The following is a 13,351-nucleotide window of genomic DNA, read 5'->3' as shown; positions in this document are numbered from 1 at the left end:
GAGGAGGGGGGGGGGGGGGGAAAGGAAGAGGTCAGCATCCTATGCACTCACCCATTCACTGTGTCATGACTTTATAGAGATTTCCTTCTGTCAGTTGAAAAGCCCACATCTCTCACTACCAGTTGTACATCTAATGCAACAATTGGCTCACTAAAATGGGAAAGTGTTCTAACTCGGCCTTAAGCAACAAAGAGCCCAAATAACATCTCACCATTCACCTGATCCATGTCTTCCTGTTTTTCAGCTAAATCGTACTTTCCAGAACTGGAATTACACTGTGTATGTGGTCAATATCAGGTAAATGAAGGGGGAAGGTGTTTATGCTATATTTCTTTTGAGAATTAGCCCACCTTAATTAATGTTTATTTCATTTATAGCATCCACCCTGGCTCCGTAAAAGGTGGAGTAAGAGAAAAAAGAAGTATTAACAGGTAACACTTTAAAAGACATATTGTTGACAGAGGCAAGGGGAGATATTACAAGTAGCTTTACAACAGGCTTTATTATCTGTTATTGAATTTGTTGTCTATTATTAGGTATATGCTGCCAGTCTGTAAATACATGACTGCTGGCAAGATGAGTGATGTAGATGTGCTCAGAAACCTAATAATGGTTATCATGTTTGTTTTGGTTCAAACCTACAGAGCTTTAAACCTTAACAGATCATTTATTTCCAGAGCTTAGGTTTCATCTGTCACAAAACTGAATAAACATCATACATACATACATGGTATGTCACACCCAGTTTTCTTTGGCAACAAGCCTTGGTACACTGCTCTCTCTCCTCTTTCACTGTGTTTATTCTCTTGAACCAGAGCCTTTTGAGCTAACAGACATCTTACTAGATGCAAAACACTGAAAAATCATGCTAGAATTGAAAGCCAAACTAGTGTGAATTAAACTATTTACCATATGCTCTCATTTCCTGACTTCTGCTGGGCTCAGAGGCACTGGAGTTGGGACGGCCTCAAAGGCAGCCAGAGAAAGTTAGATGGGTCACACCCCCTGAAAATTGGGCCTTGGAGGATTTCTTTGAAAGCAGCAGGCTGATTTCTGAGGGATATATGGGGAGGGAGTGAATCACAGGACCCAATTAAGGAGAGGAAACCGAAATATAATTAGTCTTGTGAGGAAGGGGCAACAAGTGGGTATGGGATGTATCCGTCTGCAGTGTAGGCAAAAGGATACATCCCATAAGAAAGGACTTTAACTGATGACTCGTGAGAAGTGCCATGATAACAGCTAGGCTTTTTAATTTCAGAGATAGGCCAGTATTCCAAATTTACCCTCAGGAAGTAGTTACTGATGCTTACGGTTTTCCCCAGAGTTTACCTAGACATGAAAAGATTTGTAAAAGGTACTATCTCTTCCCACACCCACAGCAGAAAGACAGTTTTTACTAGCAAAACCATTTCACTGGTATAGTGTAAACCCAGTCTCTGAATGGGCTATTTTCCTGCTTGACCTACATTTACAGTAGGGTGTAGTGATGTGGGTGGGATTTTTTTTCACACTTCTAAATAATATGCCTTTTAAGTGGAGACTATGCTTCAGGTCTTACCAGCAAACCAAAACTGCTGAGGAATGTAAAGCTTTCCCCATCCTTATTCCTGTGTCTTTTACAAGGCTAGTAGCTCTGCTTGTCAGCGTCTGTTCTCCCCTAGACTTGACTCCTGATTTCTTCTTGTTTAACCTTCTCACCATCTTATTGTCTGGGTTTTGTTTCTCTTCATAGCCTCTAAACAAACAAAGGGGAAGAAGTAGAAATTATTCTAGTAAATTCCCTTTTCCTTTCCTATCCCTCCCTTTCTGACATACAATGAATATGGCACGACATTACTTCTAATAATATATCACTGTTACCGGGAAGTAACCCCTTTCCTATTTCCTTTTCTCATCATATGTTATTTCAGAGGCAATGGAATCACATGTCAGTAATACGTCATAAAGGTTTTCAAGGGAGGCCTGGTCTAAAGAGAAAGTAGTCTTCACATGGGCTCTAGTGCACTTTGTGTCAAGGCCAAATAGTATTTTTTCATTATTCTGAATAGTTTAATATAAATGCTAATCACGTCACAAAATGTTACTGTTCTCCAAAAAATTAAGTTTGTTATACTGTGAATGTTTTCTTAGAAATGGAAAAAAAAAAAAAAAGACAAGTCAAGGTTCTGCCCAACCTAGCAACTTGGTTTGGTGTAACAGAAGGATAATTAAAAATTTGATTGAGCTACATGATGTATGACTAAGAAAAATTACACTCTTTGCACATTGTGTATTCTTATATTCCTCTATATGTATATAAGCATATACAATGTATAAAAATTGTGATTACATATATATGTGTACATATATGCTTACATAGATATATAGGGATATCTACACACTTTTTTTTTGGTTTTTTTTCATGTAGTTTTCATGTCTTGCATATACCATCATGCATCATTTACCTCTTACCGGAGAAACATTTTGGAAAAGTTGGTGTTCTTCCCTCTTTAGGTCTTCTGAGCAGACATCCAGCATTATACATTGCTTCCCTTCTGAAATAAGAGAGAGATCAGCTGTCCAGTAGTTCTCAGTGTTCCTGGGTTTAGCTCCTGCACTAAACCCTGACTGGGTTTAGTCATTGTCATGTTTTAAGCCCACCCAGTTGGCAACAAAGAACCCATGCAGCTGTTCATTCAATCCTACCCCTCTCTGGTAGAATGGGGAACAGGAAAATACAATAAACAGCCTGAGTGTGGAGGGTGGACAGGAAGGGCTCATTCACCAGTTATGGTCATGGGCAAAAGACAGAAGACTTGAGGTAACAAAATCAATTTAATTTAAACAAAACCACCACCAGTTCACCAACTGAATCAGAGTAGGACAGTGATAAATGGAAACCAGATCATAAATACACAAGTGTTCTGACTTGGAGGCAGGGGAGATTCTGGATGCTTCTTGCAGGAGCCACATGAGTAGCACCACACACACCACCAAGACCCCACCAGGCACAAGCCCAACACAGTCACTGGGTTTGCAGTTCTCTGAGGTTCACATAGCTGTTTCTGTATTCTGTGAGGAAAAAATATGTTGAATTTCTGAAGATTCAGAAAGTAATTTTGTTTTTTCTACTACTTCCCAATCATTGCTTTCAAGGTAGTTTGTTAGGTGTTCCACTTTCTTGGGTTTGTTGTGGGTAGCATTGTAAGAAAGTCCTACAAGACAACAGAGCAACATTTTGAGGTATAAAAAAACTAGCAAGTTACAGGTTGGAAGTTTTTAATCCCTGATGGAAGTAATGTTAATTTGTCACTATTCAGGTGATCCACTGAAATATTATGGCTGAGTTCTTGTATGTAACTTGCTCACAGTGTGATTTTATATAGTTTCTATAAATTAAAAACTCCTATAAATTCTTTCTGTGAATAGCTGTCCAGAGATTTTCTTATGTCTCTATCTTGGATAGTCAAGAATAAGTCTGTTGCAGTTTTAGAGTTTTAGACATTCCACAATTTCCCTTAGTTTGTAAGTACTTCTTATTTCATTTACTTTCATTTTCATCTGAACAGATTTTCACTTCACAATTGAAATTTAAGAACTAAAGACTTCATCTTTTACAGACGTGAACATATTAGTCTAACTCACTAAGCCTTGTCTCTCTTTTCTGAATTTTCTATGAGATTGTAGTCTTCTTATGTCTAAGGCTCTATCGTAATTCTTTAATTTGCTTGTTGAGAAGCTTTCCCTCTCTTTACATGACTTCATATTGTTATCATTCAGACTACATCTTTTTTTTCTTAAAAAAATACCTTTTGGTTTAGTATTTTATACAACAGGTAAAAAAAAAAAAACAAACAAAAACAAACAACAAAATAATTTTTCCCAACCTTTTCTATGATTTTGCTTTGCTTCAACCTTTATTTACCACATTGCTACCTCATCAAGGAACTTCTGTTACTGATCTTCCCAACTAGTCTTCTTGCAAGTAAAAGAGGAAGAACAGTTAGAGAGAATGATTCAGAGGAGAAATAGAAGCTGAAAGTGGGAGGTAGGAAGATGGCTTTTTTTGGCATGTTAAAAATAGGTGTTTTCCAAATAAATATTTTAAACTGTACTGCATTCTAGAGAAAGGCAAAACAACATAAAACTATGGAAGTGGATTGTTATTCTTTCATTGCTGTATTCTGTGAGCTGCAGAAATACAAAGTACACTGTGCTTATTATGCTTTTACATACATGGTGATGAGAGACAGAGTGCCAAGTCCAAAACTGCGTTTTATTATCAGCATCTTTAATACTGTGAAATCTCTGAATGACAGCAGTATATCAAGCCAATACTTTAGTAGATTATTAACTACTTTAATAGACAGAATTTTATCACAGCTATTCTTGACTTTGGGTCTGTGTTTATTTTTTTCCTCTGGTCTTACTGTTTCCATCTCTTAATGAGAGGGCAGATGTTTGGAATAAAGTAGACAGGAGTTCAGAATGGGCTATGGACATAGCTGTTTATTTCATACAATCTGTTGAAAGTGAAGCCAGTATGTGGATTTTGTGTAGATAAATTATAGACGTGTTTGGTTTTTTTCATTGGTTCTTTACCTTTTATGACTGCAGCTTTGTCAAAATTTTCTGTGCTGCTGCTGCTTTTCTCAGAAGGGTCCTACGGATCCTAGGTCTTGTCAGATGACTGCACCGGGTTGCTTCAGTAAGCAAATTAGTCTTTATTAAGCAGCTCAGCTCCCCTGTTTCTCCTTTCTTCTTTTATTTTGCAAGCAGTTTTGAGAATTCAGGCCACAATTAATTTATAACCTTTTCTCCATGTAACATACAAATAAGATTGTGCTTGCTCCAACTACCACTACTTGATTGTCATAATTTTGGCCTATTTCCTGTGTTCAATTGCTTCTACTATGTGAAGCAACGTTAATGTAAGTACTGCTTAAACAACTCATCCAAATTAAAACCCACAGGGTTAGCAATATGTATAAAGACCACTAAACTTAAACAGAATCCCTTTCTCTTAGGAATGAAAATAGAGAGGAAAGCAGGAAACCAGAGCTGCCCATGCCTAGTCTTGGGGTTTTTTAAGTCCATGGGAGTTTTGCCACTAGTGTCTGTGGAGCAGATTCAGGCTACTGCATTCTGTGTTCTTGGGTGCTGTGTTGCTAATGGAAAGTTTAATGGATTTGGATAAAATTTAAGCTAATTAGGTTGTGTAATACTTTTAGACAGGAGTTAGCAACATCAGAGCAGCATAATTTTGCTTTTGTAGTCCTAAGTATCATCTTTATCAAGTAACATTAGGCTTTTGCATTCTTTGTAGTTTACTTTAAATTATTTGTTACAAAATTATAATGCTATTCTTGTTATAAATGGACACACCTGTGATACTTACTCCTATTTTTAAAATTTTCCTCATTTCTATTGGTGAGGTTTTAAAAACAACTTGGGCTTGGCTAACCTCTACTCACCCCAAATTCAACTTCAGTGTTACTGAAGACAGTAAGGAACAGCCTTAACCAATGCTGACCAACATTTTAAAATGCCTCATAATGTGTAGATTATGTGTAATATTTCTGCTCGAAAAAAATGACCAACAAAGAGCCAAGCAGAAAAGTGCAGGTTTCTCCACAGTGCCTTGCTGGCATCTTGTGCCCATGACCTGTAAAGAAAGCCTTCATCACAGACTGAGGAATTTGGGAATTCCTCCCCAGTGACTGAAGGATGAACCTTTCTTAGTATCCTTATGAAGCTGCCTGCTCTTGGTCCAGATTCCAATGACTTCCTTCATCTTTCTACTGACTGTAACTGGATTTAGTGTAGGCCTGACTTTGATACCATTTTTAGCAAAGTAGTGTATAGATAAGTGGGGGGTTTCAGTGCTGTTTTTAAACATAGTTCAAGCATAACCAAAAACTAACTTCAGCAAAGACCAGATGTTGAAATGCGAAGTGTTCTAGCCCTGTTTTGCCTTTCTGCTACATTTTCTAATAACTACTAATCTTCATACCAAATCATCACATATATAAGTGCTTTCTGTTGAAAAGCCATAGTTGTTTGTTTTGATCTACAGCAGATCTGAAAGGAGGAGCGAGGCCCAAGGACACAAGGAAAGGCACAGAGATCTGACAATACTGCTCACAGCACTGTTCTGATAAAATGGCCATCAACTTAAAAGGAGGGTTTAGGGTGCTTTTGTTTTTAGTAGTTCAAAAAGAAGCTGCAATTTTTTGTTTTGTGTCCTAAAGTCTCTTTTTTTTTTTTTTTTTTTTGATAACATCACATTCTGCTGAGAAAGGAACCTCTTAATCCTTGGCATTACTTTGGATGTATTTGTTATGCCTGATCCCACTATTTGCTCTCTGTTCTGAACATTTTATTGGTATCACTGCCAAAATCTCTTCAAGTAAAAGTTTATCCAAACTCAGATGATTTTGTGAAATGCTTTTAATTTCCCCCTGCTTTCATATTTCTTTCTGTCTCATGCTGCATGTTTTCTAAGATTTTTCCTGTTTGTATTGCATCTTCACTGAGTGACTTACGCAATAGTCAGCTCTTGTTTTGTCTGTCCAATTAATGTGAAGAAGTTAGTCGTGTTTATAGGTAACTATGTCGGTCTACCCATGCTGCCAGTCTTGACTTACAACTACCCATTGCTGCTTGTCCTTAAAGCCAACATAAGATCAAGATTGGTAAAGAATTTAATGCCGTCATCTTAAAGCATTTTAAAATATGGCAGGGTAGTTATGAATTAAATTCCCAGTGACTTTTAGCGGAAATTTAGATTCCCTGTGTACAAAGGTACACACCCGCCATAAGTACAAAGGTGCTTTAAAAATTATTCCTTATATACTTTAAATCAAGTAACATTAACTACAAAAGAAATGGATAGTGATTTGTCAAACAGTTTGACAACCACAATAGTTAAGCATCGTTCAGCCTGTCTAGTAGAACAGAAATGAGAGGAGAAATATGCGTTGCTAATTATCAACCAGGTATCTTCAGGTATGAGACAGTCTGTGCTGTACATTTCGCATGGTTTATTAATCCTCCCTCCAGGCTCCTCGCATCATGAGGGAGCCCACAGCCCGTGTGTAGGCACACTGTCCTGGAATAGCTGTGAGTCACAGTGCCAGAGAAGAAAGGCGGCTTTGTGGTGCGCACCATGGCAGCGCAGCCGCCCCCGCTGCCTCCTGGGCCTCTGATGAGGACACAGCTTCCTCAATTCCTCTCTCTGAGCCAGCTTAGATTGACAGACCAGGACAAAGTGGGGTAGACGCTGGTATTCCCCTGCTTACTCCTGCTGTCAGCCTTTCAGTTGAAGATAAGAGAGGCTTAAATACTTACCCCCAATTTGTTTACCCATATCACAGTCAATTTTTTTTTAATATCGACAGCAGTACCAGTTACTGTAAGTGATGTATAATTTGTAATTGATGCTGCTATGAGAATCTATATTCTTTTATACAGCGTACAAGAAAAAGTGTAAGGTTGGGTGTAGCAAAGCCAGTGACACCAGCAGAGCATGGTAACATTCCCATTTATTTGACTGTTGTCCTACAGTTTCTAAAACAAGGATTTTGTTCTTCACCATTAAAAAGTTTTCCTTTGGAGATCTGAGTGTGACAAAAGTGGAAGGAAGAGCTCAGCTTCATACTGCATCTGATGTCAAGTTAAAAGGTATTTATTTACTCTGGGAAGCTAGCATGAGTCACTCTGAAAAATTTATAGAAATTGATTTCATCATAATATGGAACAGGCTCTTGGTATACGTGACTTCTGCTATAAGGATTTCTCAGAAAACAAATAGCCAAGTGGTTTAGCGTATAATTTTTATCAGTGCTTCATTATCAGTACTTTTCTCCATAATTGTAACCAATTCTACCTCATGTATCATTATCCCTTCTGTTTTGTTGCCCTTACCCCTATGCAGAGTTATGGGTACTAAATATCCTTTTGGTTAGTTGGGAGTCCTGCAACAGGCAGCACAGCAGTAGTGGTTACTGTTCACTTATGACTTCTGATTTGCAGCCAAAGTGTTGAGGTAGGGAGCGGCATCAGTATATTAAGTTTTCCTCTTCTGAAGTAAAGGGAACAGATGAGTGAAGCTAGAATCTTTTAGGAAAGATGGTTAAGTGCCAGGAGACTCTGGGGCTGAAGTACTGGAGGGCTGAAGGAACTGGCAATCCTGTAGGCAATTTCCATACTTCTGCTAAAAATAAATGCCATAATAAGCTCATGCCTTGTAATATGTCTGAAGTATACAGCAAAAGCCTACCAATACACATCCACCCTACTGAGGCTATTGCCATATGTTAAACACTCCACAGAGACCAAAGGGATGTTAGTAGGAACTCAGTATCTCTGAGAGCAGGGCAGGAGCATCCCAGCCAGGGATAACCAGAATTTCTCTGCTAAAATACATCAACTGGGAAAAACACAAGCCAAGCCAACAGGTAGCCACATATTTATCTTCTTCTCCAGCAGCATGTTACCAGTAAAGCAGTGGATATGGCAAGAAAGAAGTATACCAGTGTTCAAAAAAACCAACCAACCAAACAAGCAAAACAAAAGAAAACAAAACAAAATGATAATTAAAAACCAAGAAACAAACAAACAACAAAAACAAACAAACAAACAAACAAACAAAACAAAACAAAACAAAAACAGCCAGGGACTGTGTATATTTATTGACTTATTTCTTTACATTTGCAATAGTAAAATGTCTGGAATGCGTGATTTCTTTATGAGCTTTGGTCTCTGCTTTTATTATTTTTTCCTAGCCTGAGAGGTTGTTTACTGATGCTAACTCTTTTATATGCCATTTCACTAATGAGAGTACATCAGAATTGTTGGTTGGAGTTATTCAGTTTTCTGAATGATGTCTGAAAGAAAAAGGGTTAAATCTGTCATCTAAGAGCAACATCTATGCACTAAGCTGTAGTTTTATACTGTACTAGGCACCTCTGGAAAGTGCAACTCTGAGCTGTCATCATGGGGATATCTCTTTGGAAGATTTTTGGAAATGAAGTCCTGGTCTACCTAGGAAGGGGAACCTGAAAACCCTGCTAGCCCTCTCCCATACTGTCACCCTACAAGATTTTTTCTCCAGTTCTTCTTCAAGTAGACTGCAGGACCGTTTAGCTCACTGCTGCTTTCTTGCACCGGGGTCTGCCGGTGAAAGCCTCTCTGTTTGGTGTGTGCCCTACTCACTGTATGTGTGCTGGCAGTGCTGCCACTTCCCAGGCTGCCAGGAACTGCTCACACGCTGCGAAGGTCTGTCTTTATTCAGGCTGCTGTGTATCCAAGGGCAAGGCTAAGATGAAGACAGCCTAAAGCAGGATTGCTTTTTCCTTTTTTCCACATTTTGGCTCCCATGGAGATCCAATGTTCCATGCTTCGGTGGCGTCACCTCCTACTAGCCAGAGCCAAGCAATGCTCTTGGGTACCAATATATTCTCCAGCTTGTGTTTTCTGTGTCCCAGGAAGAAATTTTTGAGCCTTCCACTCTGGGCTTCTCTCCTATGTCCTGCCAGAACTGCTTTTCTGTTCATTATTTTCCTTCCAGAAAAGTAATGTTTTTGGACAAGGGTGGGGACTGTTTTATTTCTCTCACAGGAAAGAGAGCTGGGCACTTTGAACTACTTCTTTTGCCCAAGAAAGTAGCAGTGGGCTACAGTACAAAACAGCTATTACTGCTCAAACTTGAATTACTCATCTGAGCAACTAGACTTTCCTAATTAGGACTAAAAGTTTCAGAAGTGTGTCAGAGTGTTTTTCACTTCATCAAAATTTAGACATTTAGATGTTGGGCCTATGTTCTTTGTTAATCTTCCAGCCTTCCTCTGCAGTCAATGGACAGATAGAGCCTCTGGAGGATGACTTGTCCCATCCTGACAAGTTTTGTAAGCTCTTAAATTCCAAAGCTATCAGCAGCCAGATTTTTAAATTTAATTAGGGCCCGTTTAGGACTCACAACACACAACTTTATGCTTGCATCTTTTAAAATAATCTAAATCTTCTGAAAACATTTCCTAGCTCTTTTGATGAGATGCTTCTTTAACTAGAGGATGAAATTTCCCAACCGTACTTTCTTGTCGTGGCCCTGTATATACAAAACTAACAATTTACAGGTAATGAGCAACATTGTCTTGGTGACGCTGTTCCATGCTCAGAAAATCAGAACTTGTCAGATATTTTTATTTCCACACATTTGGCCTCTGCTGTTCTGACTCAAACACTCAGATAACTTTCCTTGCAGTTTTGAGGTTTTGGCTCTTCTGGTTTATAATTCTACCAATAACATCAATTTAGAAGAGGAAGATATCCGACAGAAACTCATAAATAATAATGGGACCATGGAAGGAGGATATAAGCTTCAAACTGTGGCTGTTGATCCAGTGGGTAAGTAGTTTTTGGCATTGTTACAGAACAGATCATTTCCTTGTCCATAAATAACAATCTTCTGTGTTAAAATAATGACATATTTCCAAACAGTATGACTGTTTCAGGTTTTAAATTGTCCCTTTAAGTTTCATTGTTCCACTAATCTCAGAGAGATGTGCTCAAGATACCTCTTTTAACACAAATACAGTTGTCCAAACAGCTTTAGTCAGTGTTTTGCTGTCTGATTCAAAGATGCTGGGAGAATTCCTGACAGCTCCTCTGGTAGTTTGTGGATAATGAAGTATGGTTTACAGCCAGAGCTATAATGATATTTTGGACCTCCAAAGCCCCACATGCCCACTCCTCAACCCTGTTGTTTGTGGTCCTGCCAGCTACTGACTTCAGTCAATCTCCTTTTAGCTCTCATCTTTTCCCATTCAAGGTCTTCTAGTCAGAGGTTGCCCTTCCCTTGGGAAGGAGAAGGTGGGGGGCTGGTGGGGTGCAAGTGGATGCAGCATGCATATCAATTCATTCCCTCAAGCAGCAGTGTATGTTGCCCTCTGCTGTGCACCCCTCCAATCTCTACTCTATAATAGATATACAACCAAGCATTTAATTTGAAGACAGCTTTGTGCTGTAGACTGGTTGATAAGCTGGGGACAAGAAATGGAAGGTGATTAGATGAAGAAATTTAGCATTAACTCTAATATACTTTTATTTTTACAGAAAAATGTTTAGCTGAAGAAAACCCTCCAAACTATTTTTGGCCAGATACCAGACCAACCGTGACTAACTTCACATTATGCCATGGGAGCTCAGTTCAGACTGCATCGAGAACCTGGTAGGTGTTTAAATATCTGAGAAGCTGAGATCTTCAAATGCAACTTTCTGGTTATATAGTTAAATTGCATCCTCCATAATGATTGCCATTGTCTGGTGCTGTATTTCAAGAAGATCATTTCTACGTCGCAAGAAATTATGTGTGTGCACAAGAGTATGTATTTCATTGTTAAGAAAGTAAGGTTCAGCTACCACTTCTGTATGGTATATTGAGGCCCTCAATTAATACGTGTTCAAAGTGACTATAAAAATAGCACCTTCTTACTTGATGAAAGAAGGCTTTCTTCAAGGCATGATGTTTAGGTTACCAAAAACAATGTTTCACATATGCTACATGTCCACTTCTCGTATCTGACTTGTGTAAGTAATTCTCAACAAAATTCTATGAAGATGAGATGTGTATTTGGTTTAATTCAGAACCTCTCATCTCATTAAGGGAAAGTAAAATAAATTCTGTGAAACGAGCACTTAGTTAGTCATAATTGGAGGTGGGGATATCCTTATGCTTAGAGACTTGAACTTGTATTTTTAAGGTTTATGAGAAATTTTTCCTAATGTAGGCTTTCTTTGTGAGCATCAACAAAAGATTTAGACACTGTATCTGTTTCCCATTTGTAAAATGGGAATATTATTACTTCCTTTTATATATTACTAAAACAATATAGCTTTGATCCCCTTTGGGTGTCTTGAACATAGCTATGGTGATGTAATATTAATTAATTCCTTCAGTATTTAGGATGATCACCATTAAATGCAATATAGTAGTCTTATCTGACCACATTGCATTTGGAACATGTTCTGAGAAGACCAGATCTTTTACTTTTTGAAAACAATATGGCAACAAGGATATGAATCAGCTTTGAGGTTCTGTGCCAAACAGGAAAGCAACCAGCATTATATTTAACTAACTCACTTCCTCAGCCTCTTATTCTTGTACAAGAACTGCTGGATTTTGATTGGCCAACTTGTAGTGCAAAAGTCAAACTGTTTTTATGTCAGAGCCTCAGAATCACTAAAAAATTAAGGCTTCTGGCCTTTGCTGGCTGCTCCAGATTATCCATGGACAGCACCTTCATAAATAAAGTTACTATGTTCTGCACTATGCTTTCCTTGCCTCTGCCTCCTTTGGCTGTTGCCAATAGGGAGCACAGGCAGGATGTGTTTTGAAATATGGTCTCTTCTAGCTCTGTGCATACCACGATAGTGCATTGTTATAATAAATTTGATCAACTAAGTAATAAGTTTATTTTATCATGTGCTGAGTGAAAGGATAATTTTTTCCCATTCTCCACCCTGTCTTTGCCATGCTATGATAACATGATTATTTTTAAAGAAAACTGAGGAAAAAGTGTGTTTCATTTTGGAGCCATATCTGTATATTTTGCTATAGTAAGGCTTTTTTAAAAAAAAGCATTTTGAAAAAAAAAAATCTTTATATCTGCCCCTCACCTTGGACCTGGATTTGATGATGTCCTGCCTTAATTTTCATGAGTAGCATAAGTTTATATCTCCACATAGCTCTTGTGCATGTTTTTCTGAGAGTTATTACATCTCACTATTGATTTGATCAAAGGAATTTATATCAAAAGAAAATTATAGAAACAGCATCTGTTTAGGCCATAATAGGGGTATAATAGTTTGTGTCAACATTTGGATGTTTCCTGAAGTAGAAGGCCAAAATTCCCAGTGATGCAGTTCATCAAATCAGTGTAGGAATCAGCTGTGTATTTGTTCAAAAGAACTAGAGGTTCTCTTAGTACTGTTACTTAGTTGATGACATATTTCCACTGTCAGGCATACATATTTCATTTCACTGGGGACCATGTTGCCAGGAAAATTGTGAATTGAGGACAGTGGACCACGCTGACACCTACAAAAGAATTATTAAGTATTTACATAATTTTGGTATTGTATTTCATTAATTTTGTTGTTTTTCCTCTTTAGCTATTTGGGTTTGCAGAATTATACATCATACTGGGGCCAGCCTGATCTTAGAAATTGCACAGGTGGGTATATTGAAGTTGGTATTTGGCTAAAGGAATAGTTTTGTAGACTTTGGTTTCTGCTTATTATAAGAAAGTTAAATTAAGGAAGAATATTTTTCTCCTTTATGCCTAGTTGTCTAAAAAATTTATAAAAC

At 38.0% G+C, this 13,351-nt stretch overlaps 1 protein-coding gene across 1 annotated transcript in view; it reads left to right on the top strand.

Annotated features, from left to right (window-relative positions):
• Positions 1-13,351, top strand: part of GPR126 (G protein-coupled receptor 126) — a gene marked incomplete at its 5' end in the record, with an annotated part of 65,715 nt that overhangs the window by 19,912 nt on the left and 32,452 nt on the right. The window contains 5 exons of the mRNA XM_008941310.1: positions 245-297; positions 378-431; positions 10,247-10,389; positions 11,098-11,212; positions 13,156-13,217. Coding sequence (XP_008939558.1) covers positions 245-297; positions 378-431; positions 10,247-10,389; positions 11,098-11,212; positions 13,156-13,217 — 427 coding nt within the window. The remainder of the gene's footprint in view (positions 1-244; positions 298-377; positions 432-10,246; positions 10,390-11,097; positions 11,213-13,155; positions 13,218-13,351) is intronic.

The sequence above is a fragment of the Merops nubicus genome, unplaced genomic scaffold (assembly GCF_000691845.1).
Source record: "Merops nubicus isolate BGI_N331 unplaced genomic scaffold, ASM69184v1 scaffold12225, whole genome shotgun sequence".
Taxonomy (NCBI): Eukaryota; Metazoa; Chordata; class Aves; order Coraciiformes; family Meropidae; genus Merops; species Merops nubicus.
The sequence above is the reverse complement of the archived record's forward strand: the minus strand, read 5'-3'. Positions and strand labels throughout refer to the sequence as shown.